The following is a 25,669-nucleotide window of genomic DNA, read 5'->3' as shown; positions in this document are numbered from 1 at the left end:
AATCTGACAAAAAGAGAGGAGGTTTGTTGAGCGTCTACCGTTAGCTTTCAGCACAGAGAGAAGTATATTACTTATTGTTAGTGGAAAGCTTTGGGAGACCTCAATTTCATTGTCAGTAAATTCAGCAACAAAACAAATATTATCTTATCGCGGTCGGCCATGTTTATGTTCAACTTCGTTCTCCTGGAGCGCTTTGAGGTTGCATCTAGTACACTCCAAGCGGGATAAATCCGACATCCCAGCTTCCTGGAATGCAGCACTTGCTCCTGAATATGCATTTTTTTTTTGCAATTATCTGAAGAAAACTTTATGAATGATCCAAATTGTTTGATTATATGTTGGAAGTACAAAAACTATCCGACACTGATCAAGTTACCGGAAATGTGTCTCACAAAGGTGTGTGTGTGTCATAAAGCACTCACAGATTAATGTGCTTGAGCATACAACAATGGAGGAGACATTTATGACACAGTTACTCTCTGATAAGCCGACATGCCAGAGTCAAAGAGTCTCACCGCGTCTCTCTGCTGGTGCTGGTGCTGGTGTAGCTGCTGTGGTTCTGGGAGTAATCGACCTGGCTCTCGTTACCATAGTGACTGGCACTGGCCCCGGTCTTCAGTCGCAGGCTCCGTCGTGACATCCTGGGAGACTCATACACCGGAGCAATCTGGTGTTCTTTCTCAAACTCTAATGCCGCTGTGGAGTAGCTGGAGCTGAGAGAGAGAGAGAAATAAAGGAGGGAGGGAAGAACAGAAAGAGCGGGAAAATAAGAACATTGGAAAGTGAGAAGGAGATAAAAGGTGTAATAAAAGGAGGTACTGGATGACAGCCAATTGCATGACATGGCTTTTCTTATATTAGCTAAATGGAAAACCAACTGGAGACTTCAAACAAGCCTTGAGTGACTTTAAACCTCAAATCGACACAGAACAGACGCATGTGCCTCATCTTTCAGGCATCAACTTCAGAGATGCTTCCTGTTTTATATGCATGTATATTTAAACTGAGAATAAACAGCTGCCGTTCCCTGCGGTGGGCAGTGTTCCTGACAGGAAATGACTCACTCATAAGGGAGAGAGAAAAAAAATAAAAAAGACAATTGGCACAATGTGTCTCTGAAAGTAAAATTAAAGTAAACAACAGTGTTCAAATAAGCTGAAAAAAAACAAACAAATCCTACTCTACTCACAGCGATCCAAAACCGGTCCTAAGCGGAAACACACCATCAGTGTTCTTTCACATGGTTTATTGTGAGTCATAGGACCACACCCACCAGGCACTCAGAGCCAAGGCTGACATTCACACATGACTAACAGGCAACAGGGCAGCACTCGCAGAATTCAATTATAAAACGCCCCACCGTTGATGTCTCCCAGCTGGTATAAACATAAGCAATGCTAGAAAAACGTAGTATTGATTTAGTTTTACTTCTGGCTTAGAATACTGACATTCCCAAAGGTCTGTTACAGTGAGCCTGTCACTGCTGCACAAAGAGTAAACTTCCTGTTACACGCCTGCAAAGGAGTAACCTTCACTGTTTAAACAAGAGCTGCTGTTACAGGGCACGGTAACGTAGTCCCGTGTCAGTAGACATGATGAAAACATGATTTCAGGAGAAAGTGCGGCAAACTGATCGAGAATTATCGATAGTGTGTGCATGCATTTGTGCACGTTGCTCTTTCGCCCTCCCTCGCGCTCTAAACCCTGAGGATTACATGCTCCCAATGAGAGCCAATTATGTGCTTTCGTCCACGCTCTGCCTCCTGCCTGCTATTCCAAGTGGCTCCTCTCTGAACACATGACCAGGACTGTACCTTTACCCCTGTATCCTGTTGGTCTGAAAGAGAGCAAGCTTCTACTGCCAGACATTTGCCAGGGACTGTTGTTGAGGACAACAGCTCTAGTTTACATGAAGAGATTTGCTTTTAAACTACTAGCAGAACACTAACTTGCGCTTGTTTCAACACTGGCAGAGTATCACAATAACTATGCACCAAATTAACACAAGATTAACAAATGAGAAATTAATAAACGAGTCTGAGAGTCTGCATTGTTTTAAAATGTCATAGCAGAACAGAACTGGGCAACTCTTTCTGTAAACTTGTATGCAGGTTTTTGTGACAAAACAAGATAAGACCTGAAAAGAGAATCTCACCCAGCAGGAATGCACACACGCAGTGCTACCAGATGACCACCAAACTAATTCAATTTTGACATTTGTGTACTGCTACATGCAGAAGGAAGCAATATTGAATTACAGGGCAAAATGTGACCTTTGAAACAACTATTGCACATGTTTATCAACCACGAGTAATTTATAAAATATATTCAAGTTTGCTAGCTGTTTATTAATATCATCCAGTTGCTTTTTGTGATAAGAACCAACATACTTTCAGTTTCCCTACAGTTATTTATTTTGCACAACAAAGAAGGTTTTACTTGGTAAGTTGTAAAATGTCATGCGCACAGTGTAGAAACATGTTTCCTCGCCGTCCACCCATATAACAATATAAAAATAAAAATCTTAGAAATAGAATATAAAAGATACATATAATACAAAATGTAAATGCGTGCAAATATCGATGTGCAAATGGGCATGTAAACAACGCACTGAAAAATGTAAACAGAAAAAAAATGGAGACAGTAGGAAGGCTCCAATCTTCACTACTGCAGATCACACCTATGAATGCCAAGGCAGCCGTAGCGCAGTACAGCACTAACGCTTCACATTGAACTGCGTTTTGTACCCAAGACAGTTGCATGTGCATTGCAACAGAATACCTAAAGACAGCCAAAATTACCAGACAGTCGCATGTGTATTGCAAGAGAATACTTACAGACAGCCAAAATTACCAAAACAATAAAAGCAACAGAGCTTCAAAAGGAGACTATAAAAACACAGTCTTAGCAGAAGACTGAGGAAATAAATGTGGGCCTGATGTCAATGGGACGCCTGCGCCCCTGCTCGTTTTACTCAAATTCACATATTGGGAAATAGCTCTGGGGCAATACAGAGTTTCTGTCAAATGCAAACATTGACAATAATAATCATTCCAGTGTGCCAAATGAGATCCAGAAAGCCTTGCAGGATGCAGTAGCAACCTGCTGAGCAACTAAAACTAACAACGCTAATTTCAGGGATATGCCACAAGCCAAAAAGTAAATTTGTGGGTAAAGTAGCGTGGCTTGGTTTGTCAAACCAGGATCGACTCAGGATTTATCTGCAATATCTCAAAGTGCCTGGGGTGTGGAAGCACTGTTACAGGGTAGGACAAGGCGTGTGTGAGAGGAAGAAAACATACCTGTGTGTCTGTGTAGCCTGCAGCCAAGTACAAACATTCTGCTCTACCTGGCAACTCACGGACAATCACGCACAGCAGCTTGTATTTGAACAACCACCAAACCTCTGTTTGGATTTTATTAATGGCGCTTGTATCTCTCCATGTTGCCGCCCTCCTCAAAGAAATTAAAATAATAATTAATAACTAGGGTTGAGTTGTCAACTTGATTAATCAGAAGCTATAAACAACATTTAATTAGTTTGCAAACTCTTTTCACTTGTATCCAAATTGATATGTGTGCTGCCCTCTGCCAGGCAGCTCCCACGACCCACAGCAGTGATATAAATAGATATGGAGACAGTGCTTTGTGAAGCAAGTGAAGAAGACACAGACATACAGTATAGCGAAAGAAGACTATTCTATGCTGACATTCAGCTTCCTGGAATCTCTTCTTACATAACGCTAAAGCTTTGATTCTCTTCCCACATTCAGTGGGCACAGAAGACACAGCATTAGACACAATCTGACCTTAGCTGAGCAGAAATTATAATGCAGAGTAACACACAACAAGGATGCAGTGTTGCATTTCCTGCTGCTGGTAATTGAGGAATATGCATATCATAATATATAACCGACAATAAATGACAAAGCTATAAGAGAACTTTACATTACTTTAAGGCATATATGCACAATTTGCATGGGACCGGCTCTTACAGGCAGGCTGTGGCTAGAGTGAGAAGATCTCAGCCATGCCTTCAGGTGTAAATGCGACATGACGAATGTGCTTACATCACTGTGAAAATATCTACCCATGGGGTGAAAGCGACCCGTCAGCCTCATCAAGATAACCTGCTCCAAAGAAAGCAAGACACTCTTTCAGTGTGAACTTCGCAGCAGCTGCCAAAATAACTGGGGCAAAACCAGCCTGTCATCATTTGTCCCAGATCTATCCTGAGAATCACAAAAAAAACATCCCATCGGCCATGCCAAAAAAAGGAATCCCAGTGACTCTGCACCTCCAGTACCGCATTTGACTTTTTGCTCCTAAGGGAATCTACCGCCCGCCCACATGCTGGCTGCTTTACATAGAGTATACCAAAACAAAAAAGGTTTCCAGTGACAAAGCCTACAGAATCCACACAGAAAGACTTAAGGTAAACATCATGTTTAAAAGCAAGGACAGTGATCTACACAAGAGATATTTGCATTTGAAAAGCAACATTTAGATCCCAAAACAAATATCTGTTTGGTCTGCTAGAGAAAAATCAGCCTTGAAGCCAGCTGTGTGCAGTGATAGACACAAGAGTAACAGCGGCAAAGCCATATAAGTCATCTAAGAGTCACTGAGGCTGCGATGTTTAGATTCAACTATCACATGTGTTGTAAAAGATATTGAGAGAAATATAATTTGCGCACAAACAGTTAAAAGGATTTAAGGCATTTGCCAAGAATGATATGTTACATAATGTGTTGCTCTGATTGGTTGCTATCCAACCATCCAGTTGTGTGTAGAGCTATTTTTTGCCTCATTTTAAAACACACGACATAATGAAATCCAAATGGGGGTTTACCAAACTCAAATTCTCATCTAAACACAGTGTAGCTACTGACAGCCTAGGAGAAAATATTCCTCACGTACAAACCTTGTTTGGAGAAACACACAGCGCACATGAAACACAAATGCAATAATTTTTTCCAAGTATAGAAAAGGAAGAATATAAACCGATCTTAGAATAGGACCAATCTCGCAACAATTCTACTGCAGTGAGTACAATTAGCGACACACTTGACTCATAAAGCTGGTTACCATTTGTGGTCTTTCTCTCCCTCTCAGAAGCACACTCGTATATCTTCGCCAGAAATTATAGAAACCATGTGGGCTGTAAACTTCAGCTTCAAAACCGCAAGCCCGGTTACAAAAGCTTTATCAAGAGCTTGCCAGAGAATCCTGAACCCTCACATGCAGAAGAAAACAAGCCCCAGTGGGAAATTTGTTCCCAAATAACTTTGTGCTTTAAGTTACTCAACAAACTAATATTTCTCCATACTGCATGTCCCAAGTAAGACAGATTACTGTCCCATTACATGATGCAACACTACTGTGTATATTTTCTACCAGTGAGTCAGTAACTGCAATCGCATAAAGTGGAATTTGTTTGGTTGGCTGTATTTTTAGTTACACACAGTGTGTAATATGGAAAAGCTACAACCCCCTGCAAATTTGAGAGACTGTATCTAAATCTGCTCGGGCTAGTTCTGTGCCAACAACAACTCATTTTAAAGAATTGGGATAACACTGAGATAATGTTTGATGAAATAATATAACCAGACCGCAAACACACACACACACAATACACTCTGACTTCCTGTTTCCCTGAACTGTGACAGAGCAGAGAGAGTGTTTTACTCCAAAGTGCTGAGGCCTATATTTACCAGAGGTCTGGAATTGGGAGGCTGGGACCAAGCAGAGAGTCTTCGAATTTCCATCCAACTATCTCTGGGTGGGTAGGATTTGGCACTGTGATTGTGATCGTTCCAGCCCACCCTCATTTTTCCCTCCCACAGACGGCACCACTCGCTCTGCGGCGTGTCCCTCGCTCTCCGTGATATAGCGCTATAGTGTGCCGGGTTATTTTGCTTTGGTTGCTATGGAGACCACTCTAAACAGCTCCTGGCCTCGACACAGACTGATCAGTAGCAGAGGCCTGACATGCACCACTTCCAAAGACAGATGCTGTAACATAAATGAACGCAAGCCAGCTCGTACTCCCACAGAAACGCTTCTGGCACGTAAAATAACTCAAAATAACGGCCGTGTTTAAATGCATCACCAACGGTTTGAATTCCCTTTTCGTCGCTTTAATAAGAGATTTAAAAGTGACGGTTACAGAAAGGTTTGGGTTGCTTTGAGTTAATGCTCACAAGAAATAACATAGCTTCATATCCCTCCAGAATACAGCTGTTGTCATTTGCTTGACCAGTAGTGCATGCACTGAAACACATTCAGACCATGTGTCAAAACAACTGCAACAGCAGCTTGAACAACAACTGTCCAGCTGGCACTGGAGATTGCTTTGGTTGCATCCACGAAATCTTGCCAAGCATTACTCAAGGTCTATCTGATCTCACTCTCTCAGACTTAGTCAAATAAACAAATGACACTAAATAAAGGGCACCTCTTTAGAATCTAAATATCTTTCGATAGGAAGCTGAGTTTGCACATTTTCTACTATTTTTCTTCACAGTAATTTTATCCTTTACACTAGTTATCTGTAGCTACTGTTCATAAAGAGCGATGTACAGTATCAGCAATCAATACTGCCGCTACTGTCACACTTCAACTATCACTAGCGGTGGAAAAAAACAAACAAAAAAACGAGAGGCCCCAGCCCCACTGACCCACTTCCACCATCATAAAATATGAAGGATCTGACTCCCAGCGTGTGTCAGCCCTCATCTCACACACATGCTTCCAGATAGTGCACTGGAGTAGTCAGCTTATTAGCGTGGAAGTGGTGCAATATACGATACGAGATATAAATCACAGCAATTTTTCAATCCAGTGCATCTCAACCAATTTTCTGCAATGAAGGTGTATCAAAGAGCTTGAATGGGTGGGTACTGCAAAATTATGTTACATATAATAATTCAAATTATTCCAGCACTTAAGGATAAGATCCAAGACTCAAAGTCAATAACAAATTCATGCTTCAAACGTTAATGTTTTTTAAAGACTTTAAATTAAATTTGGTATCAAAGAACCTTTTTTTTTTTTTTTTTTTTTTTTGCATCTGCGGGTAGTAAAAATGCATGTTGCTTTTTATCCACTAAAAACCGGCAGTGAGACTGTGGAGAAGTACAGAATCAGTGCAGTATAGAGGAAAGTGAGAGGAGTGGTGAGGAAGTAGGTAGGCACAGAAAATTCCCAATTCACTAATGAAAGCCCCGTGAGGTATTAAATCTATTCATAAACGTGTTTTCCCTTCAGTGTGTGTAACACAGAGGCCCATGTTGTAGTGGTGTCCCCCCGCACGTTTGTCGTTGCTCTTTTGAGTTTTGACAACAGATGGTCCAACGGTTTCGGTCACCTGACCCTGTCTGTCTCTCTGCACTGCTCACTTGTATTCACCGTACACCATTCACGCACCCTGTTAAGTCTGAGAGCAACACGCTGCAGCGTTGAACAAGAAGCAAATACAACATTTATTGCCAAGCTGCCTATTTAGGATAAAACCTTAGACAATAAGATGTAACTGCCTTCAGTTAGCTAATTTACATTTCAACAAGCTGCACCAAAAAGAGCTGAGAATTATCAACCTCTCAGCTGCAGTAGACAAAAGCAAATAAAAACCACAGATCTCTCAACTAGTTGGTCAAGAAGCATAAACTATTAGTCTAATCCTGGGATCAGGGCCACAGTTGTGGCTGCGAAGTTCATTAATAGCTTCTCAGCTGACTGCGTTCAAAGAAACACGATTAGCTTGTTCCAGCCTTTCAGTCTACCTGGCAAATTCCAGTGTCAAACAAGCTTTTGTACATTCATCTTACTTTGCCTGAGACCACAGGGTGACTCATAAGACTGGTTGCTAAGACAGGATTTCACAATGCTCAAATTCATCTTGTGGGCCACAAAGCGGACCTGAAATCATGATAACATTACAGCAAGCCGTTCCAACGCAATAAACTTATGTCAGATTTAGGGAATATCTACCCATGGGCTACTAGATGTTGGTTTTGTGAGCGCTGTGGTGTTTGAGCACAGCTCTCTGTAAATGAGAAAATATCTAAAGAAAAGTAGCAATGAATGAAAACAAATGTTTTAGCCAATGAGCAATAGATATTATCAGCCAAGGCTAGGAACCACATTTACATATGATGCTGGAAAACCCTCAGAAAGTTACAAATCATGCAAAAGTTGCTGTGCTTTAGCAGATAGGTGCAATAGGTTTTGCTGTGTTCAAAGATTAGCAGTAGAAGCAGGAGAATTGTGAGTATTGTCCAGAGCTAGTGTGCTGGCTCTAAGGAAATGTACCAGGCCTCTCTGGAAGTGAGCTTTTATTTTTAAACAGCAGCTAGTTTTAAAAAGCCCTGCCCGTTCACTCATTGTCAGCCAGCTGTGCTAGGTAACCCTCTTGTATATTTCCAAATATTTTCAAGTGAAACTATATCAGCATCAAAATATTACTAGTTAATGGACGGAACCAGCTCCTCTTGCAACGAATGCTCTCCGTTTGCCACTGTCAACGATGCTGCCACTCTATCTGGGTTACCCAAAGTTACATTCCTGCTATCAGAATGGCGAGATTGGTGATATGAACCAATGTAATGGGCGGTAAATGCTCCCATTGGACGCCGTCTCAATCATGTCGCCTAAAAGCTGAGATTAGTTGTTTTGGGTTTTTTTTTTTGCCAACCATTGTTAGAACTCACTGAATTTGGTCTATTGTTGTAACATCACTGCTAGCATGTGTACAAGCCTCGGCCATCTATCTTAGATTGTTCGCTTTAGCAATGCGCGTCTATGATTTTTGAAAGCCAAGATTCTGACTAAGCACTGAAGGGATGGGTGCATTTAACTGGCATCAAGTAACTTTCAACAACCTTTTCCGAGGAATGGCTCACTCCACCTTTAAGTTGGAATTTTGTCCTTTATGCTATGACAAGCCTCAGCTTAACTATCCAAAGCATGATTTGCTAATCTTAATCTCAACACCGTAACAACCATTGGACCACATCCTACTGTGCAGCCAAGCCATTTCCTTCTACAAAAATGTAAGAGCAGCTGACGCACAAGACACAGAATGCAACTAATGCAATTAGAACATAATGTGAAACGTGATTACTTAAAGACACTGGGTGGGAAAAGAAGCGCACAGTACTGCAGTCATGCTGACGGTACATTTCTGCAAGAAACAGCTGTGTACCTGGGTCTTTGTTCAAACTTGATTTTACGAGACACTTTCATAGTCACACTTCAAATATAGGAGGCGTCTGCAGCTAAAGAAACACGTCAAGTCTGTCTTTCTTTCTCTAGTAAGAATGCGGGCAAAGCGCAGGGAAAGGTGAAATTTCATTTTCTGACCTACACGCCCAAATGCCTCTCTCTTTTTACTTTTTACTGAGAGCAACAGTGACAGCAATCAAAACAACAACATTCCTCCACATGCACACACCTCCTGTCAACCACGCCTACAGCATAAGCTGCGATGATGAGTAACACCGCGATGAAGAAACCACGGATGATCAGGAGAGGCTGGTGTAACAGGAATACTAAGCATTTCCAACTAAATTCAAACACTGGCTGAATGTGACTTCTCTGGTTTTCTCAAAAAGAAAGTTGAATGACACACCTTGATTCGGTAGAACAGTAAAAGTAAGCAAACACGCTCTGTTTTTACTCTGTCCAAGGCTTCCTAATTCCTGACTAAGCATAGAAACACAGCCCAACTGAATTCTGCGGCTGACTCATCAAAACCACAACCACAGGGTATTTTTAAAGAGATTTTTTTTAAATAAAAGAAAACAGCCATATATTTGACTGTAAAAAAAACAATCTCTTGGATAATAAGCAGGCTAGAAACAATCTAATGATATATATGTGTAAACTGACAACATTAGTTATAGAGCATTAAGGCTGATATCACTTAAGCATACTCTCTTCAAGGTTAACTGAGGCAAAAGCAAATGGAAAATGGAGTAGCTGGTAGACGTTACACTTGCAAAGTCTTAAAACTGATAACAATGCAACAGCAGGATCTCAAAGACAAATGTATTCATTTTACGTTAATTCTCTGCGCTGCCCAGGGCCACAAATAACGTGCAAGGTAAAACTGAAATAGCATGGACCTGAAAGTTTGACGCTGCAGTCGGCACATTGCAGCACAGAGGTCTCACCTGAGAGAATAAGTATAGCCGGTGTTCTCTGGAGCACACTGTGGCGGTGAATATGTGTGCAGCTGGGAAAAATCCATGTTCATTCTTCTTTGTTTAGACTGCAAGAATTAGGATGAAAAGCACAGGACTCTTTGAGCCAAAGCTGATATGACGAGGGAAGAAAATAACTTCTACACACTCACAGAAATGCATGTACTGCCTTGTTCAGCCTGTCTGTTACAGAGAAATTAGTTCTGCCAATGAGCTCAAGATCTGCCATGATTTAGCTGTATTTCAAGAACTGATCTATACAGAAATAATATCACACTGGCATATCTCCTGCCTCTTCCCAAACCAATTCTAGCACTATTGACTGGATTGTTCACCAAGAAAACACAACCCCTAGTAAGTGCTACACTGTACAACCATGTCAGAAAGCCCAGAATGAGCTCGCCATAATGAGAGCTGCTGGACATTCCTCTTCCTCAGTAACACAACAATGCTACCGTGGTTCTGCCTGTGCTCGACAGTTGGCCGACCTCTTCCTGCATGCTGGCTCAGGCTGCTGGGGGATGACGGAGGCTACGAACACCAGTGAAGCTGCAATGAATGACTTGTCTCTTCTCTTGTGGTCAGAGTACAGGCTGTTAGAAATGACTGGTAGAGACAGCGCTGAAAAAATGCCGATCCTCTCTCTCCCTTTGTGTTGAACACACTCTTGACTGGGGCAGCTACTCCTCCTGTGACTGCTCGAGTAAGCTTAGTATTAGGAAACCTAGTAATACAGCAAGGGGTGGGGCTGGCTTTTTAAGCAATAGGCGGGAAGCAACTGGCCCGAGGGTTGAACATCTAGGTGAAACCTGCATAATGTGAAAATGCAAATACTATACTACCATTGCTGGCTGTTTATTTAGATATGCCTAGTTAAACAGATACTACCAATAAAGCAATAAACTCTTAAGGGTTGGAGGATGTAGCTGCAGATATAGTACTGACACTAGTTGTTGTTTGTACATCAATGATGAAAACACATCCGGATATACAGTCATACAACTCTCATAAAGGTATGATTTATTGTTGAATTAGGCTGTATTTTTAGCTTTGTGTACTGGCAATATTCACTTGCACTTGCACACTTCTGGTAGTTTGCAAATAACGTCTACAAAAATGCAGGTTAAAATTTGGTCACACTTGATTTTTTTAATATAATTTTTATATAATAGTTTATATAATAGTTTTAACCCGTGTTCTAAGTTCGATTAGGGCTTTCTGGGCACAACATGCTGTCAACTATGCTGCCAAATACTCTATCCATGAGACCAAAAACATCATGAAGAATGAGAGACTCAATCAGTGCAAAAAAATCCAGGCAGCTTTAACCACCAAAATCACAACACATAATCCTAATCATGTTTCAAATCCGCACCAAGTCTCCAATCCTTAAAGAAGGATAAACGGAAACAAATACCCAAAAGCTGAGGGGGCTACTAAACTTCAGACAACAGAACATGTTGTCTAATGAAACGAAACATTACGTGGGCACTAAAACTAAAAAAACCACCTCCTAAGGAGCATTTACTGGGCAAACACTATTTACTATAAACCATAAATAAGGGAGAAGATGGTTTAAGGATCTTAGGCATCAGCATTTTGAAACTAAGAGCAATGCATGTTAGAATCTGCTAAAAACATGGCATTTAAAGCTTGAGCTCATCAATCAACAGACAGGTTGAACAAAACAGTTCTGCTACACGGGTTCCCCACAGTGCTGCATTTCACCTCACATCACACGTCTGTTTTGCTGCCTCCTTTACGCAAACCACCTGCGACGAACAGGGCAAACAGCTGCGACTAGTGCGTCTGCTGTCAACACGCTCATGCGAATGCGATTTAAATACATATTAACTTAAATAATGGCCGCATAAAGTGTCCGACCAGATGACATACAAGCCCCATTCCATGCTCCCACTGCCCAGTGCTAAATTTAGACGCTCGATTATTTAGACAACGCAGTCACTCACCACAGAGCCATGACTTACAGGCTTGTGCAACGACGCGCAGTTACCGTTTCTTATCATGCAGTCTCGTTTAACATTGCTCAGTCAAAACACGCAGTCACTGACCCATAACAATCGCGGATAACACGTGCAGTGGCTGAGAATATCGCAGATGTAAAGAAGTTAGCATAGAAAATAAGGCCTGAGATTGCGTTCGCTGTCAAAACAGTTGTTGGTAAAGGAGCGCAGCAAAGACAAAAAAATACATGTTATGAGGATGCAAAGACACGCTCACAAGACGGCAGTGTAGCAATGGGATAACATTCAATTTATCATGTCAACTTGCCCGCGTGGTTAGAGTCCATGTTATGTTATTATTCTTTAGGAGCGTAATCCAAAGGAACAAGATCCACACAGTACTATCACGGAGGATGCGCAAACTTCTGCCAGCATTCCGACGCACGGAATCCCAAAACGGTTAATTGTCACCGCAAAGAAAAACAAAAACAAATCACAGATCCGATACGTTATTCTCTGGAAGAAATGCACAGAAGTTTACAAGTAGCGAGTCACTGTTATGCTAGGGCACAACAAGCAGATTTCCAAAATGGCTTCCCGGGCTCAACAAAGCCAGAAGGATCGCTACGGAGCTGATCCTCCCACTCCCAGGCCGTCTATTGTAGGCCAGAGCGCACACTTTAAATCTATTGGAGGAAAGCTGCGCTGCAACGGCATGCTCCCAGCACTGACAGGACTCCTTTCGCACTATTGTTTAAGCTGAATCGCTGGAGGGGACCGCAAAAAAACAGAATGGACGGTTTCCGCACAACATCTGTCACTAAAACAATTTCATACATACATGATTAAATGGCTATTATTAATATTATTATACCAGAAAGCTCACTGAAGTTACACTAAAAATAAAAGAAGGGGTAGCAGTTTTGAATGCCCTAATATCATAACACAATTCACTTTACTTTACTGCATTACACACTAAAGTGTTTTGTTATTTAGCCAGCTCACTTAAATGCGATTATCGAAATAATAGAAACATGTGCTGGTACAACACAATACAATTCAAGAGCACTACAAACCACTGCCTCCAAAATAAAAACACAGCTGAACAGCTCTCACAATCATTTTACACAAATGCTGACAACCTTCACAAAGAAAATAGTCAGTGCAGGACTGTTCTAGTAGATTGCATTCGTTTTCACTGGTGTACCTAATGAACTGTCTAGTGAGTGTACATGTGCAACGCTGTAGTTACCACAAACATTTTAAAATGGGATTTGACCAATAAACCACTGAAAAATAGAAAAAGTGAAACAATTACATGAATAACACTACTCACAAAAGGCAGCCGTACTGAGTTTAGTAGGAAACAATGTAATGCTTAACTTCTGAAAGTGTTCACCTGTAATCCAGTGTTTGAGTTCTTCCAGCATATACTACCTTGACTACAGGAAATCAGATTCTCCATTCACTATGCAATCTTCAGAGCTTAATCTGCAGTAAACCACCGCACATGTCAACACAGCCGGACCAGAGTGCATTATTGTGGATAAATGACAAAACGCTAAGAATGGTGTAAAAGTGCACAAGCAGTTCCTTCAACCATAGCTTTCCAGGCAAAGTCACTCCTCTTTGCACATATTCCAAAAATGGAAACTTAAGTTTGTGAGACCACACACTCCCAATGCAAAAAACAAAAATGAGAGGTCTTGTATTACAGCTGGCAAAACAAAGCTTTAAGTAGCTTCTGTGTGCAAAGCTTATTTCTCTTTACACAGTGCTTCATTTATGGCCAAAAAAATCCAAGCTCGTCAAATTTGTACCTGACAATGCATGGCATTAAGACAGCTGTTCATATCACTGATGCAGAATGAAATATTACTAGACAGATTCAAGCTTTACCACTACCAATAAGCCAGTCATATTGCCAAATCAGTCTCATTTACAATCAAATCCAGATCAAGAATAATCGCACTGCTAAGAACCTTATTACTCCCTAATTTGGCCTACGAACAAGTAAGACGAAAGCTTAAAATCACTGCGAGGTGAAGTGAATAGCTAGAAATAAAGTATATAAATAATCGCATTATTAATCTTCAAGATTCAAGATTCAAGATTTTTATTGTCATTGTATTTCTACAACGAAATTTTGGTGGCACTTAAAAAAACAGAAGACAAAAGGGCGTGGCAATCTGTACAACTTAAGTCACAGTCACACTATGTAGTCTTTTTGCATACACACTTGACAAAATCAGAAAAAAAAAAGAGAACCATGCAGAAGAGCAACAGAGGCAAACATGCAAAAATAGAAAAGCTTAGAAAATAAGAGACAAAATGAATAAATTCCCCTTCATCACATTTCAGTTCATGTTGAAACAGCAAAAGAAAGGTGGCAATTCAACTGACTAAAACTGAGCTGTGTAGGCAGTAAACCCTAACACAATACAGTTCAATAGTACTACAAACCACAGCCTCCAACATGCAACAACACAGTTGAATCAACAGCTCTCTGTTATTTTAAACAAATGCTGAAATATGAAGATATTTAGTGCTTAACTGTTATATTGGAATACGTTTTGAGTATCTACTGAACTGGCAAGTGAGTGCAGTTTATTGCACAAAAATCTACATCACACTTAAATACTCATGTGGTGAGGGCACATAAGGTCCCAGATGAGGCGCCACCTGCTGGGCAGCTGTCTGTAAACGTCTCTGCACTCAACCACAGATGGCTCAGCCCAAGACTGAACAGCAGGACTATTGGTTCATGTTGATTAAAGCTTTCTCACTTATTATTACTCATGCAGGTGTGTTTCAGACTACCACGTCAACGTCTGTAAGCTCGTCCTCTGGGTGTGGAGCAGCCATGGACACATGAAAGACGCAAGCTACTCTTGACAATTGTCCATTTGGAGCACTGAACACATGAGTAAGAAAACAAACAATACAGCTTACAAATGTAACAACAGGTGAGAAGCGGTGTTACATGAAAACGGAAGTATGCTGAGGAGAAGCCGCTTGCTTCCCATGGATGCTTTGGCTGTGCAAATATGGAGTCCAAGGAAATATTCACAAAGCACTCATGAGCTGTTAGATAAACTCGAACTGCTAGCAAGGCAAATCAAATAAAGGTTGTTTTTACAGCTGTAAAATGTGATTAATTAGTAGACAGACTGCACCCAATCACCATCATGACAACAACACTAGCCTAGCTTGCTACTGCACAGCAAAGCTAAAGTCGGGCACAGCCTCTCGTCTCTGTAGGCTTCATTATGTGTCTATTTTTTTCCACTTTATGTTCAAGTTGAGTGAAACTCTGAAGAGTAGGCTACACAAAAAGTCCCACACGTGCCACATAATAAACTGCACCAAAGAACAAAACATTAACATGTCAAATTCAGTTCTTGACAGTTCACGGCAGCGTGAAATAATTTACATTATACCAACGCAGGCGTTACTCTACTCACATGTTGACGGTGACAGGGCGCTTTTTTCCAGGATAACCTTGTAACAAAGTAACAAACTTACTACTTCACTCTGGAAAGAGGACCTTGCTCTAACGTTCGCCTTTCCCGCACACGGTCATATTTTCCGTTTCGGCACATGCGTCACACGCGTCAGACCTTATTTGGTAATAATGACCATACATGGGTAATCGGTCAAACCAAATGAAACTTTTTGCATGTAGAACAGCACCGCTTAGTGGCCAGGAATTAAAATAACAACGATAAACTAGAAAATTAAAGATAAAACAGAAAAAAAATGCTTGATTGCACAATTCAGTTCTGTTGCACAAAATTCTCAGTCAGATGAAACTAGTCACATGAAACAAATGCTTCAAATTCCAAAAATACCACTATTTTGCTGTATTAAGATCATACAAGACAAGTTGAGAGCTTTGAGTCTGTTCAGTATTTTCCCATGGCCTGTACAAAGAATTAGCCTATATGCTAAATTCAAATTCAATCTCAGTTGTATTTATTCATAAAGTATCAATAACAATCCAAGCATTGGTACAACAGTGGCAAGGCGAACTATATTTTGCCAGAAACTTTGAGCAGAACCCAGGAACGAGATGAAATCACACATATATCTGAATAAAGCATGCATGTATATAAACACGATACAGCCAAGAGTGCAGCATACTGTAGATGATGCATGTCATGGGTGTTATAGGAATAAACAAGAGCACCAGAAGATGGAGACATGGACACACAGCTAAAAAATACAACTATTCTGGATTCTACAGGGAGACAATGAAGATGAGCTAAAACTGGAGCAATATGGTCTCTCTTGCAAATTCCTGTCAACTTGCACATCACGTCTTTGGCTATTAGCCCCAGGCAAAGACGTGCGTAGTAGTTCTGTCAAGTCTCAAACGAAATCTGCCATGGGTCAGATAGAAGGGGGTTGGATGTAGAGTATTGTCAATGTACTGTAGGTACTTTCATAGGTTTAAGTATCTCATTCCGACAGGGTCCCAAACGCTTGTTCCTGTCCTGCCTACTTCCCTTCTCTCCCACGCCCACCCCGAGGCCCACCCCTGGGTTTCAGAACTTGTACACCCTTGTAGGCTGTAAACCCCACTCTCCTCGGTGATAAGTACTACTAATTGTACTACTACAACTAGTACACTGTTTATAAATTAAAATATAGGGATTTACATGCTAATCTGCCACATATTAGGGGATTGTGGTAATTGTCCGATAAAGGACTCATTCCGTTTTGTTTCATCGCTTCATTCTTTATTTTCATACCTCTTTACCGGTAATCATAGGCAGACGAGTCGAAGAAAAACTGTTTGATACAACTATTGAATCATTACACATTGAATGAAATATGGAATAGAAGTGTTTATAATAGAAAAGGAAACGTGGCCAGGTGGCGTGGAGCGTAACCGAACGCGGCCGGCGTGCAGCTGCTAGGAGGAGGCGCTGTCGGAGCCCGGAAGAGTTGAAAATGATGATGATGATGGCCAAACCGGGATTGAGAGGAGAAACGTAAGGTTATTTTGCTAAAGCGACTGCTTCCTTGTGACAGTTGTCCGTCTCTAACGCTCGCCGGTGGGAAAAAGAGGAAAGAAGACATTTTTTTTCTCCATTGTGCAGGTAAGAATAATAAGAACAAGACTGGGTTTAGCGGTGCCAGCGGTCATTCTGCCCGAGAACATCTGTACTAAAACGTTTATAGCTTCAGAATATGCCAAAGCGCGGTTATTGCCTTGGAAATTACGCTTTAACAGCTGAATCCAAAAATAAAACCATCCCTTCGTCCAGTGCTGTCACCTATAGCTGTATGGATATATGTAATAACGCGACTGAAGCCCATTGGCTGTAGCAGTAATGACCCCTGGTTGAATTAATAGCAAAAAATGTTAAATATTCGTTTTCGTTGTTTTAATTTCACCAATAGAACAGCTGTGCGCTTAGACTAACGCCCAATATTATCCTTCTGGCAAAGGTCTGTGCCATGATTTTCCTGAGAGACATTACAGAAAAAGAAACTGTATTGATCAGAAACACGATTCCATTTCCATGAGACACGGAAACGGAAGACAGTCACCAAAGTCTGATGGAGAGGAATGGCAGGAATGTGATGAGTGAGAGATAAACACTAAAGGCAGACAAACCCTCTTTTGTCGCAGGCATTATCTGTCCTGCTCTTCCACTTCCACCTCCAGTTGCTTTCCTGTGGTGAATCAGTTCACTTTAACCTCAGATCTAATTCCACATCCTCTGTTTCATTTACCAGCTGGGCGGCGAGGCTACATGGTGTGTGTTTCCCATTCGGAGTGCGGATGTGTGGGTGTCCAGAGATGGAAAGCTACGAGGACTTCTGTCTGCGGAGTTTGGCTGTGCTGCAGGATGGTAAATTCAGGAAGGCGACATGTGAGCCGCTGCTGTCTTCCCTGAAGACCCTCTCTGTCATCCACTTTCACGGAAGAGCTGTGCTTTCACCTCTGGTAAGGGATTACTAATGAGAACTAAGAACTGATGGTGAAGGGACAGCACAAGATGTACAGCAGCTAAATCAATTAAAGTGTCTTCATCTCGTCTTCAAGTAAACACAAATCTGTAGTGGACTCAAGGGGCAAAGTCATTCACACAGTAATGTTATTATTTTCTGTGCTGGTAGATGCTGTCCCTTTAAGGGAGAGGGTTTTTGCTTTTGTGAGCTAAGCAGGGATGTTTTGTGGTGTTACAAAGAGGGATAAAAAGAAATAATCTGTCACTAATAATGTCTTCACTGACGATTTTGACGTCTGGCTATCTCCTGAGACGGCTAATTCAGTTCCTTTCACGCTGCTTGAGTTTTGAGAGTCGTCAGCCTCGGTTTGTTTCGCTCCAGTGGACGCCAGGTTTGCGTCATGAGACGTCATCACAGACTCAGCAGTACAACAACCGCATGCTTCCACTCCTCAACTCCCTTTGCCTCAGATAACGACATGTCAACATGGCCTCCCACAGTCTGATGTCATCCAATGACTGCCTGGACGCAGGGGACAAGGACTCTGTCATGGATATTGGCTCCATGGACTGCCTCAAGACTGCTCCCATGGGTTTACTTTTCCTCTTGCACTGCCCTTGCGCCGCTCTAGAATCCCCAAGAACCCTCCTACAGTTGCCCTTGCGCCTGATCGTGTTTGGCTGAGCTGTTATAGTTGGGCCATAAGCCTCCTTCTATATTGACTTTATCCATTGTACTGAATTTGGTGGACGTTCTACACAATGCATGAATATATACCTTTCTCTGCTGGTGGAAGTGGACCCTTTATGGAAGAAGATATTAGCATTTGTGGGGTTTTTTTGTGGTGTAATCAAGAGAAATTCTGGGAGTCGTCAGCCCCACCTCACACTCAGCCATGCAACAATGCAGGACTGCTACCCATCAACAGACATTTCCTCCTGGATAACTCCAAAGATTCTGCACTAGTCCCCCTTCATAACATGACCTCTACAGTCTCATGTCCTCCCAGGTCTGCAGTCAGCAGCCCACGTTTTCATCCACTACATTGGCCACGTGAGCCCCTGCAACTTCACAGTGACCACTCAATCTGTGCTCACTGTGTCCCGGAGCCTGGGGACAAGCACTTTGTTTTGGTCATTGACATCAAATTGAAGCACATTACTGTGGACTGTGCTTGGCTTTGCGGTTTTTTCATAAAAGATGCACAGTACCGGCGCTGCATGTGCACAGACACATTAAGTCAAATGAAGTAAATTATGTCTTTGTGAGGCCTTCATAGCTTATAGATTACTGGGACCTGAGCAGCATTTTGACTTGTCATTGCAAAGACAAGTCAAAATGCCTGCCATGAAAAAGGTCTATTAGATCAGCAGTTGGCAGAGAAGCTAATTGAACATCAAGGCTGTTTGACGTCTGTCTGAAACATCCATCTGCTAGAAGCTGCTGACAGAAAGAGTTTTCAGGAATAGTCAGAAAACGGAGAGAGGCCACTGCGAGGCTCAGGGTTGTTGAAGAATTGTGTTACATTTAAATAAAAAAGATGCAAAAATAGGTCTAAACTTATCTCATAAAAACATTTTGTGTATTTTAAACAATAACACAAACAGTTTTAAGTAATCTTTTCTCATCTGTGACGACATGGCGTGAGTCTGGCGAAGGGCTGAAGAGGTTACAGCGTGCCTTTTTGGTTCAGCGTTAAATAACCGTGTCTTCTCATTTTCCAGCTGAGCGCAGAGCAGCGGAGTGAGATGTGTGGCTACAGGCAGAGGGCGGTCCAGCTGGAGTTGGACAGACAGAAGCGGCAGAGAAACAAGCTTTTGGCACGAGTTCAGGACATACTGGACCAAACCCAGGTCAGTGACACAGCATGGTCCTGGTTACAGCGCTGGGTGTGATGTGATAGTTGAATCAAGTGGAAAAAGGGGAACGATATGTTTTGTGAATATAACATTGTGTAGGGCTAAGATACGTCATCCAGATGATCACAAAAGTCATACAACATTAATTTCATCCCGTTTAAAAAAGTAAAAATATACAGTGCTTTTGATATTTTTCTATAATATGCTAATTTTCAGACATGAAACAGGTCTGTGTGCCGGTCCCACAGTGTAACACAAAAACTAAATTACAGTCTGCTCCACCGTCTCTAGTGACATTTGCAGATTTGAATAAAGGTTATCTGACAAAACACCTCCTCCAGTAGACTGCGCTACTTTTATCTAATTATGGCCCTGTTTTGTCAAGTCAATGTCCACAACAGTATTATACAGTTGCACTTCTGCTCCACTTGCTCCACTGAAATGTACAGTCTTAATAAATACGATTTATTTTGGTCTGTTGCTACCACTGCCTACCTGTATATGTATTTTTTACTAAGCCATTCCATAAATATCTAATATATATGTATTTTCATTACTTGATATCTTGCACAGGTACATAAAGTACAGAGTGAAGAGGTTGACAAGCTGCCAGTTTCTAAATCTACATCAGTCAGTGGCTACACCCTGGTCACTGATTCACCTGGGCTTCCCAGAGACCCTGGATTTGGGCCTGAGACAAGTGATCGACCTGTCACTCCATGCTCTGAGACCCCCGTCCTGAATGGTTACACGGCAGGGGAAGAAGAAGTGAAGGTGGAGAGCCAAGAGAAGAGCGAGGAGGAAGAAGATGAGGAAGAGGACATTAGTTTGGACAGCCTTCTCAAGAGATCAAGGGAGTATGTGAAGAGAGAGCAGAACCAGCAGGGATCAAAAGTTGCCCACGCAATCGCCCGGACTCCTCCACTTGAGGCTGTCTCTGTCGAGGAAGAGAGGAGTTGCACCCCCGTGGGGGACACTGGCGTTGAGTTTGGATTCAGTCTGCACCACAGCCCCGTTGGCCCGCCTCAGATTAAGCACCGAGCTCTGTATGACTTCAACCCTCAAAAGTCTGCCTGCCTCTCACCTACTCTACCAGAACAGCACGTCTGCTTCCCCAGTCCAGAGCCTAGCATCGTTCTCCGTCCACAGAGACGCAAACCACGCCCAGTTTCTACAGGGAACATCCATATATCATTTCCCATTGGCCCGTCGGACCTTATCCCTCGTAGCCCGGGAAGGTCAGGGGAAGGTGTTGGCATGGCAGACTGGGGTGAAACTCTCTCACAAGCTCAAATGTCCAAAGATCACTGGGGCTCAGCGATGGGCGAAGGTGGCAAGAGTGGCAGCCGTCGATCCAGTCACTGTGGTACCAGTCCGGTGCAGGAGACTTGCAGCCCTGTTAGTGCATCAGTCCCCAGCCCGATAGGACACCATGACCATCTGGCAACAGGTTTTCGCAGGCGCTGCCATACCTTGGACAGCCAGCCGCAGACCTACCATGCTGGAATTGAGCACATAGACCGCAGCCAGGAAAGGGTCCCTCGCTTCATGGCTGGAGTCACATGGCTGGGCCCAAGTCGTCGCAGCCCTGCAGCTCCCTTAAACCAATCCTATGAGGTGGAGACTCCCTCATCATCTCTGCTGAAACCCAGAGTGACTCCTGACCTGCCTCAGGTCAAACTCAGGATGGAGCCTGATGAACCTCAGGGGCCAAACGGTGGCAGGAAAACACCAACTGTCCTCAGAAATACAGCTGAGACACAGGCCACCATGACAGGTGATTGATTTTGTTCTTATGTTATTCTCTACAAGATTAATATTTCTTAACATTTTGATTAAATAAAAATGATTCTACATCATGTATTTATATGTGCATATCAACAGAAGAGACCCAGTGGCGAGCGCAGGCTCTCGAGGACCTGCAAAGATGCCTGGAGCAGGAGCATGCCTTGCAGATGTCGCTGCTCCTCGCTGAGCAGGAGAAAGAACAACAGCGCCTCCGTCTGGTCAGCACACAGAATCACACAATCCATATTAAAAACAGTTCAAAGAAGGCATAAGATCAAAAACATTTTTTTTTTGTTCAGCATTTTATCAGTTGTTTGCAATTTATGAAGAAAAGCAACATCAAAACCTGCTGCATTTATGCTTTTTAGTTGTTAAATTAAAGCAACTACCTGTAATGGTGTGTGTGTGCGTGTGTAGGAGCTTGAGGAGACAGAGAGAAGACTGAAGGAGCAGGGGTGTGTGCGTCCTCTAAGCGGGGATGCTTGTAGATGGAATCGCAGGTCTGTGCACGACATCTGCCCCGTCATGAGCCCCTCCTGCCCGGGTCTGAGCCCAAGCCACACGCCGCCCGACAAATCACCTGGACACAGTATAGGTACCACTTCACTTACTGTTCAGAGATGGACTAGTATCGCAGTGCACGACAAAACATGTTGCATGCAACATTTTTATTGCTTGACAAGAAAGAGTTTGGATCAGGCAATGCAGTCTGTTTTTATGGACTGTTTTGGACAATGTTTTAATTCTACAGAGCATATTTTAATCATTGCATAAATATTGTGAAAAGTATACTCACACATCTCTGTTTTTTCCTCCAGCTTTTCCTGGTCCAGTCCCTTGTAGTGTTTCCTCTACCTCTGTCCAACCTCCGGTCTATCTGTGGGGATCCACTTGGGCAGCTGGCAACCCGCAGGCAAGGCTAAGCCTGGTGGGTATATCCTAGTATAGGAGGGAATTTTCTGTGGCCAAATACAAATGTCAATGATGTGATATGTTCATTGTTGAATGTGCAACATCAAAGTAAGTAATACATCAAATTGTCAAGTGTCCCCAAAGATGTTACTTTTGTGTCATCACATCCAAATTGCTCTGAACCTTTGTATGCGTCAGTAATCTAACAGCAAATTCTGTCCTAGAAAAGTCCGACATCGGCCGTTTGTGGGAATGCTCGATACGTCTTGTCTGGACATCTGGTGTCAGCCCTTGTGTGTGTTTCTGTGCTTATTTATAGTATTTGTCTCTTTGTTCCTGTCTTCATGTTCCTGTTTTGTAACGTCCTTTGTTTTTGTGGTTTGCAGGTTCTGACAGCTGAGCAGCAGAGAGCCTTCTGTCGCATTGGCGCCGCCGTTCGCGGTTTCCTCACACGCAGGCTGCTCCAAACAGAGAAGATCAAACACCTGCGCCAAACCATTGTGGTAAGATGACTTGACACGCAACAAATGTTTAGTGACTGTGAAAAAATCTTTATCAGTATGTATATGTGTGTCCTTAGGATACACAAGAGTTCATCTGTTCACTTCAGACTGAAGCTCCACAAAAGAGAGGCACCTACTCAGCACAAGATCTCTCTCTGCAGGAGAGAGTTAAAGCCCAGGTATGACAGTGTAATACTGTCTAATAACAGCAGAGGTCCCTCTTTCTCTGTGTTTATGCCTGTTTCTCTTTTCCTCCAGCTACGTTCAGCCCTCTACGACATCCATGACATCTTCTTTGAATTGCCACTGGGGGATCGCTTAGCATTGCTGCAGCAGGACAGGGAGCTCCGTGCAGAGAGGAAGCTACGAGACATGGTAACCTGCAAATACAGACCATATTGAATCAGTAGAAAGTCACTCTACTTTTAGGATCCGAATGCAAAATTCAGGCATTATTTCATTCTTCAATCTATGATCACGAACATAATGGACTAACATGACTTTGTACTCATTCTTGGTGACCACTTAACCCTCCTCGGGCATTTTTATAAATTTTTCTCAACTTTTTGAATTTCTGCAGGAACTTTTCTTTTTAGTCAAATGTTGGAAATCCAGTGTCTTTTACTCTCACATGTTATTTATACTCTAGTGATGCATTCAGCACACTCTGCATGCAAAAAAAAAACAGCCTTAAATCATCATATGTCAATATTTTTGTGTGTATTTTTTCATAAATCACTTAAACAACTTCAAACCTGCTCAAAACAACCAAAATTTCAATAGTTTTCAGGATTTTAACCTTTAATTGTCAGTCTGATTATATCAATTATTAATTGTTTTTTTTTTTTTTTTTTTTACAAAAAACACATTATTTTAATTAAAATAAACAGCAGGGGGTGGGGCTTTGGTGGTAATTAAAGTCTCAAACAAGATTAGAAATAAAATTGATATGATTGCAATAGTATTTTTTATGTAGTGCCAGATACTCCCTCTGGACACCTTCGTGGCTAAAAATGCCCCATTGACTTCCACTCAAACCACATTTTTTAATCTCACTGCCATTACAGTATAAAGCCATGTGTTTTGTAATGTTAGCATTTCATTTAGAAGAAGAGTAGTGATATTTTACATTTTTACTGTATTTGACCAGATTCAACCAGTTTGCCATCGTAGGCTGATGCATGAAACTCAAGTGTGCGTGCATATGAGTGTGCGCGTCTATATCAGTGCAGTATTTCTGTTTTCAATTTAAACCATTTTCTTTTTGAACCATGTTCTTTCCACCAGGAGAAAACCAAGTCCCATAAAGAGAGAGTGGGTCTCTCTGCTGCCACACAGAGGTCTCTGGACAGGAAAAAGAGGTGAGACGAGAAAGAGGACACACCACTGCATAGCACACCTGATATGCTTTTAGATGCTGACGTTTTGGATGGAGGATATATTTTACATATTTTATGTAATTGGTACGCTTTCAGGGTTGGTGAATCGCCAGCGCAGGCCAGGAAGATGCCACAGAAGCCAAAGAGCCCCACTACCAACAGGTACCAAACACAGACGTGGGATTTTATTAACACATTGTATTTTTAATTCTGTGCTTTATAGTTTCCTGTGTCAAAAGCCTGTATGTTGACGTCTAATTTTTTTTTTTTTTCTCTTCCTTTCTCAGAGTCCTGAAGCCAAGCCAAGGCCAAAATTCTCCTGTCTCAGGCCAGCTGAACCGCCAGGGGTGAGTTTAAACCTCTACTGGTTTCATAATTGCGTCTTTTATCTTTAAAGTCACCACAGCAATAACGTTGGCTGTTTCCTCTCAGGAGCTGGTACAAAAAGACCCCAGAGGAGAGAGTGAGGCGCTCAGACAGCCTGAAGAAGCAACACTCTCTGGGTTAGCACGTCACACTGGAGCTCCTGACATGTGAACTTGAATTCTTAGTCTTTTATTACAAACCTCGCACCATGGAAACTTTAGTCATCGCTGCTAACAATATGACTGCGTTTAATGTACTTTGTAAGATTCAAATGACTGTATTCACTGCAACGCTTTATCCCATGTACATACATTATCACAACGCTGTTGTTTTTGACCGTAAGTATTTAATGCAGAACTTAAAGGGGAACTACTGTTTTTTACAACCTGGACCTTATTTCTAGCATAAAATACGAACATTTACTCACCCATATAACTTTTGTGTCATTTGCACTCGTTCAGGAGATAATTAGATCCGCGTATATCCATATAGCGGGAGTGACTCTGGCCCCTAGACGCAGCCTTTAAATAACGCATTATGTGCCGCGAAACTCATTCATTTCGCCAATATTTTGTTATCGTACGCTAGTCCCCGTTGTGTCAGGAGTTATCTGTTGTCATCATCCAGGGTCTGTAGATTGACCTACAGACCCCGGATGATGTCGTCTGACCTGGATGATGTCATCTCTGGGCGCCGCGCACGCCCGCGACGGTCGTCTTGTTCAATTTG

At 42.2% G+C, this 25,669-nt stretch overlaps 2 protein-coding genes across 5 annotated transcripts in view; one reads left to right on the top strand and one right to left on the bottom strand.

The window, feature by feature from the left end:
• The window catches only part of sun1b (Sad1 and UNC84 domain containing 1b), a 29,915-nt gene extending 13,325 nt beyond the window's left edge, over positions 1-16,590 (bottom strand). Inside the window, exons 1-3 of one of the 4 annotated variants that reach the window (XM_084571372.1) lie at positions 12,498-13,015; positions 10,176-10,273; positions 516-713 (exon numbers count right to left, since the gene is read on the bottom strand). In XM_084571372.1, coding sequence (XP_084427498.1) covers positions 516-713; positions 10,176-10,258 — 281 coding nt within the window. In that variant the 5' untranslated portion in view covers positions 10,259-10,273; positions 12,498-13,015. Of the gene's footprint in view, positions 1-515; positions 1,259-10,175; positions 10,274-10,693; positions 12,474-12,497; positions 13,016-15,633 lie in introns of those variants that run through there. The other 3 variants (XM_084571371.1, XM_084571373.1, XM_084571370.1) reach the window with 3 other exon arrangements.
• Positions 16,591-16,884: 294 nt separating this feature from the next.
• On the top strand, positions 16,885-25,297 carry ccp110 (centriolar coiled-coil protein 110). Its single transcript, XM_084570382.1, has 14 exons — positions 16,885-17,274; positions 17,918-18,128; positions 19,858-19,986; positions 20,566-21,769; positions 21,877-21,998; positions 22,198-22,375; positions 22,599-22,708; positions 23,079-23,195; positions 23,273-23,374; positions 23,454-23,570; positions 24,483-24,556; positions 24,671-24,736; positions 24,862-24,921; positions 25,007-25,297. Exons 2-14 carry the CDS (start codon positions 17,964-17,966, stop codon positions 25,080-25,082), a joined length of 2,520 nt encoding a protein of 839 aa, XP_084426508.1. The 5' UTR covers positions 16,885-17,274; positions 17,918-17,963; the 3' UTR covers positions 25,083-25,297.
• The last annotated feature ends 372 nt before the right edge of the window (positions 25,298-25,669 follow it).

This window comes from Chelon labrosus, assembly GCF_963514085.1.
Source record: "Chelon labrosus genome assembly, chromosome: 21".
In the NCBI taxonomy this organism is placed as follows: Eukaryota; Metazoa; Chordata; class Actinopteri; order Mugiliformes; family Mugilidae; genus Chelon; species Chelon labrosus.
The sequence above is the reverse complement of the archived record's forward strand: the minus strand, read 5'-3'. Positions and strand labels throughout refer to the sequence as shown.

Bases quoted from the DNA above. Each gene is read 5' to 3' on its own strand.
- ccp110 (XM_084570382.1), top strand. From the start codon at position 17,964: ATGTGTGGGTGTCCAGAGATGGAAAGCTACGAGGACTTCTGTCTGCGG. The intron at 23,196-23,272 runs GTAAGATGACTT...GTGTGTCCTTAG, and splicing joins ACCTGCGCCAAACCATTGTG to GATACACAAGAGTTCATCTG. The intron at 24,737-24,861 runs GTACCAAACACA...TTCCTTTCTCAG, and splicing joins AAGAGCCCCACTACCAACAG to AGTCCTGAAGCCAAGCCAAG.